Source organism: Pygoscelis adeliae, unplaced genomic scaffold (genome assembly GCF_000699105.1).
Source record: "Pygoscelis adeliae isolate BGI_AS28 unplaced genomic scaffold, ASM69910v1 Scaffold426, whole genome shotgun sequence".
NCBI classification, from domain to species: Eukaryota; Metazoa; Chordata; class Aves; order Sphenisciformes; family Spheniscidae; genus Pygoscelis; species Pygoscelis adeliae.
The window spans coordinates 52,750-57,517 of NW_008824994.1; the positions used below are offsets into that span (position 1 = coordinate 52,750).

Genomic DNA, 4,768 nt, shown 5'->3' on the forward strand with positions numbered 1-4,768 from the left:
ATTAAAAAGCCTCAAATATGATTTCCCGGGCGTGGAGTTACATTAACGCGCGTGAAACGCTCCCGTTCCCCGGTGACCTCGTACCTCTGCTTCCCGTTTTAAAAGGGGGAAGACCACGTCATCTCGTGTCGCACCCGCGACGTTAAGAACGCTTTCCCTCTGCTTCCCATCTCAAAAGAGTCTTAAATCCTTGCGATATAGGCGAGTGTATTTTTGGAGGTAGAAATAAGTGAAAGCTCGTGCACGCCAAGCGCGCGAGCCCTTGCTGGAGGCTGACGGAGGCCGACGTCCTCCCCGCTCTCGCCCGGGTAGGGAGCAGTAAAGCTGCTGGAGGCTGAGGGAGTTGGTATTTCAAGGGAGACCGACCCAGGGATGTTATTTTGTGGTTTAAAAAGGGGTAAAAATGGACCCTCTCGGGTCACCGCTCAATCACCCGTTCGGTGTTTCCGGCCTGTTTTGGTTTTGTTCTACCCCAACAACGGGGAAGCCGCGTCAAATCCAGCAGTGAAACAAATCCTTTGGCAAATCCGTTATTTCTCTTTTCTTGTTTTGTTTACTTCAAGCGCACTTTATCAGCTGACATCATAACTTCCCTGCAGCGCCTTCCCCTGCCCTGCGGTGATGATGCCGCTCGCGGTTCGTGACACCGCGCTTGTTCCTTCCCTCTAGCAACGAGCGTCGCCCTCAAATACGGCCGGGGTGATGCTCGCCGTCAGCTCCCCTGCAGCGCCCTTTGCCTGACGCGTGGGGGTAAAAGTAAGCGGGTTTACTGCATGTATTTAAGCAATATCGTATATTTATATTTGCGGTGAGAATTCAGACCGCTGGGGGTTTCGTCCGGTTTTGAATACAGCTTTTTTTAATTATTGTTTTTAAGATTCAGGCCCCGGCTCTCCCTCCTGTCCATTAGTTAGCAATAACGGACCTGACCCGCCTCAGCACCACGCTGCTTCGTAACTGTGAAAAATAACATAGAATATTCCCGGTCTAATTTAATAGCATCGTGCCCTTGCTCCGCCTGAGTGTAATTCCTGCGCGCCCGTCGAGTGTGTTCGGGGTCGGGACCCCGCTCTTCGTGCAGGTGCGCCCGGCGCGGCTGCCGTACATCATTGCTTTAAAAAGCGGTTTTAATTTCCTCCTCCCAACCCGGTGAGCCGTCTGTAACCAATATCGCCGAGTGACAAGGCAGAAGTCCAGGTAGCGGCAAAGCATCTCAATTCATAAAGCCTCCCGAGGCTCCCTTACCCGAGGGCTGTAGCAGGAAGCCAAAGACGGGGGCAGAACTTTGTAAATACCATCATTTTTGGGGGTGATTTCTGCGGCGCTGAGCCGGGCTTTCTCAGCCTTAAGAACTACCGGCGGTTTGCCCGGTGCGTGGTTAGAAGTGCCGGCGTGTGTCCCGAGCCCGGCGAGCGATGCTCTGCTCCCTCGGGGAGACGCGACGTTGCGTGCGCCCGCCGGGTAGGGGAAGATTTCAGCTGGAACTCGGAGAAAATCTCCGTTCCGCGTTTCTGTAGATGCTTCGTTAGTCCTAAATACTCAGCAGAACGCCTGGAACAGTGGAAGAATTAAAATACACGGTCTGATTCTATTCTCCATGTCAAGCGGCGCGTGCTCTTCGGGTTACGGTCTTCTCCGGAGTAGTGAGTCGAGCGGTCCCGGAGCTTTCGCTGGCGTATTTAGATTATTCGTTTGCTGGTCCTGAAAATAATTACAGCCGACAGACAACGACTGAAGGCAGATTGTTCAAAACCGTGAACTTCAGCCCATTAAAGGCATCTTTCTCCTGCAGTGAGTTTCCCCATTTTTTTTTTCTTTTTCCGACTTTTCCGTCCCCCTCTCCTCCTTCTTGATTTTTACTAGCTGAGTTTCATACCGCTGCGCCTCCGAACCCTGCCCAGACCACAGCTGTGGAGCAGATCTGAGGAAAAGAGGGGAAACACAAAAAAAAACCCAAACCAAACCCCCACCCTTTTCCAGGTCATTAAAAACGGGTTTGCGAGGAGGTGGCCTGGTGCCAGATCTCAGGTTATTGGCGGAAAATCCTCAATTCCACCTTCTGAAGCAAAACGCCTCCCGATACATTTGGCTATGGCGAACGTTTAGGGATAAAAATGTGTAAATGTGTGATTTTTAAATACGAGTTTCGCCAAGCCGTGCCTGCGGGTGCCGGGATCTGGCTCTCACCACCTCCCGGTGTTGAGGGTCTGGGACGTGTCCTACACCGGGCACAGCCGGCCGGGGTCACCGGTCCCCCTCGGCGGGCTGAAAACAAGGCGAAAACCGGCGGGTTTGGGTTTCAGAGTGAAACCTAACCCCCGGTTGGGAGAACTGCCGGTGAAATCCATCCGGTGGAGGGACGGGGAGCGGTGGAGGGACGAGCGGATCCCTCGGCTGCCAGTTACAGGGCTCGGCTGACCACGCTTTTGGCTTCCCGGTTGTCTCACCCATAGCCGCTGCTCGAGGAACGGTGGTGGAGACGGGTGGCTTTGCCACCATCAGCTTCTCCAGCAGAGAATGATATTGGAGGGGGCGGTGGTTTTTGGGCCGATGGCCGTGACCTCGCACCACTCGGTGCTCCCGTCCATGGTTGATCCTCCTCTGGACTCGGTCGGTCCCCGTGTCTGCAGGGGGACCTCTGGTCCAGTCCCCTGCCCCTCCACCATCAGATAGCAGCAGGGCATCATCATCATCGTCGTCACTGGGGATGGGGAGGAAAAGCAAAGCGCGGTGTTTGGGCTGGAGGGAGCAAGGAGCCGCTCCCAACCCCTCTGCTCTCCTGACGGTAACGTGGTCTCTCTCCGCTCTTTGCAGTTGACATGGATGATGAAGACGGCCGGTGCCTGCTAGATGTAATTTGGTAAGTAGCACCGCGCCGTGAGCTGGGCGCCGCGGCGGTTCGTCGTCTCTCGTGCTGTTTTGGGGAAGGCGTAGGGGTGGGAAGGGGTTTCTGCCACCCTCGGTCTGTAGGCGTGTCCCCATCGGTCACCGCAGCTTCTCCAGTGCCGGGCTGGGTCTCCCGGAGCCAAAAATCATCCGAGGTGTGCTCCAAAGGGTCTGCAAACTTCCCAAACTCAGAAACCCCGCCCAATGTATGGTTTTGTTTCCTCCTGTGAAGCTCGGAGGGCTCTGGGCTTCTCCAGGGCTGCGCCGGAGGAGGTTTTACACGACTTCACGCGAGGAAAGAACAGACTCTCCGCATCCCACGTTTCACTTGGCCCACTTGCAGTGTGACTAAATCCCATCTCCCTGGTATTTTGCCAACGACTACGACTTTTAGGGATCCACGCGCTGCACTCCAACCCTTGCTTGCCACCGGCAGCACCGGGCTGGGGATGCTCGTTAGCAGGTCGCCCAAACGATTTTTTTGACAAGCTGCCTGTCGGCAGCCAAGGCAGGCGAATTTTCCAAAGGGGTTTGTTGTGGTTATGAAACCGTCGGTAACTGGGGCTTTGCAGAATTAGCAGGGGAAGGGGAGTGAGGCAGTGTTAGCGACCCAGGAGAAGACTGACCTTCTCTGAGCACCTACACGTTAATTTATATCTGTAGCGAAGCGTAGCCACTGAAGTATAAACCCGTGTACGTCGTTGGCTATTGCACTTAAGAGCATTCAAAGTTGTGTTAATGCATTAATTAGAAACACGCGTTTCACGCCTGACTCGAGGCGGGTCACGTGTTGCATCCCTAAACGGTTTCGTGTGTTGTTTTGCAGCGATCCTCAGGCCTTGAACGATTTTTTACATGGATCCGAAAAGGTGAGCGACCACTTGTTTCTATTCGCCAAAAACTTTAACGCAAACTTCCTTTATTTTAAATAAACAATGAGTTTTTCTAAAGAAAGAAACCCCCGAGGTCAGGACCCTTTTAGTTTTCAGGACTTTTGAGGACCCCAGCCAAGCGCACCGGGCAGCTCTCGGACCGGCAGCTCCCGAAAGGCCCGTGGGGGGCGGCCAGCCGGGGTTTTGGGGCACTTTGAGCCGAAATGGGGTGCCTGCCGGCAGGAGCCGGGGGCGGGGAGGGACGCTGCCCCACCGCTGCCCCCGGGTGAGAGCTCAGCGCTTCCCAGGGGCTGCCCGTCAGCAACTGCACTCATTTTTTTTCCATCTTTTTTTTTTTTCCGTACTATATCTAAAGAAAGTAAATAAAATCTTTTTAATTACAGATTGACAGTGATGATCTCCTGGACAACACAGGAGATGCAGCCAGTGCCTTTTTTGAAGGTGCTGGGGTATGTATTTTTTTTAATTTATACTTGGGGAATGTCAGCTTAGAAACCTTTCCCTTTTTTCCCCCCCCCCCCCCTTTTTTTTTTTCTTCTTTTTTTTTTTTTTTTGTTTCGCAGGCTTGTTTTTCATCCGTCTCCCAGGTCTAGCAAAAGAGGCAGGACGCAGGGATTATTCCCCAAGATTTATAGAGAAACAGCTCCAACAGGTTCCCCATACAGCGGGGGAGAAAAGCTGATTTCACGTGCAGATACAAAGTCTGCTTTCACCCAGGGAAAAGCTTTGAGGATAGAAAATCAGGTGAAGAAGGAGAAAGGTGTAACCGTGCTCTCACACCTCACAGGCAGTAGGGATAACGTGAGTAAAGAACGCTTTAAAAAGTTTGTGAGAAGAAAAATCCCTCGCAGTTCCCCCTTGGACTGGAGCGCTCCCTTTCCTCGCAGACCGCTGCCACAGCAAAGGTGAAATGGGTGGAAGTAGATTCTAAAAGTCCTTTTTTTTTTCCTTTTTTCTCTTTTTTTTTTTTTTTCTTTTTCCCCCAGAAC

At 52.8% G+C, this 4,768-nt stretch overlaps 1 protein-coding gene across 1 annotated transcript in view; it reads left to right on the forward strand.

The window, feature by feature from the left end:
• Positions 1-2,816: 2,816 nt before the first annotated feature.
• The window catches only part of GLTSCR1 (glioma tumor suppressor candidate region gene 1), a 16,005-nt gene continuing 14,053 nt past the window's right edge, over positions 2,817-4,768 (forward strand). The window contains exons 1-3 of the mRNA XM_009326152.1: positions 2,817-2,860; positions 3,713-3,755; positions 4,163-4,228. Coding sequence (XP_009324427.1) covers positions 2,820-2,860; positions 3,713-3,755; positions 4,163-4,228 — 150 coding nt within the window. The 5' untranslated portion in view covers positions 2,817-2,819. The remainder of the gene's footprint in view (positions 2,861-3,712; positions 3,756-4,162; positions 4,229-4,768) is intronic.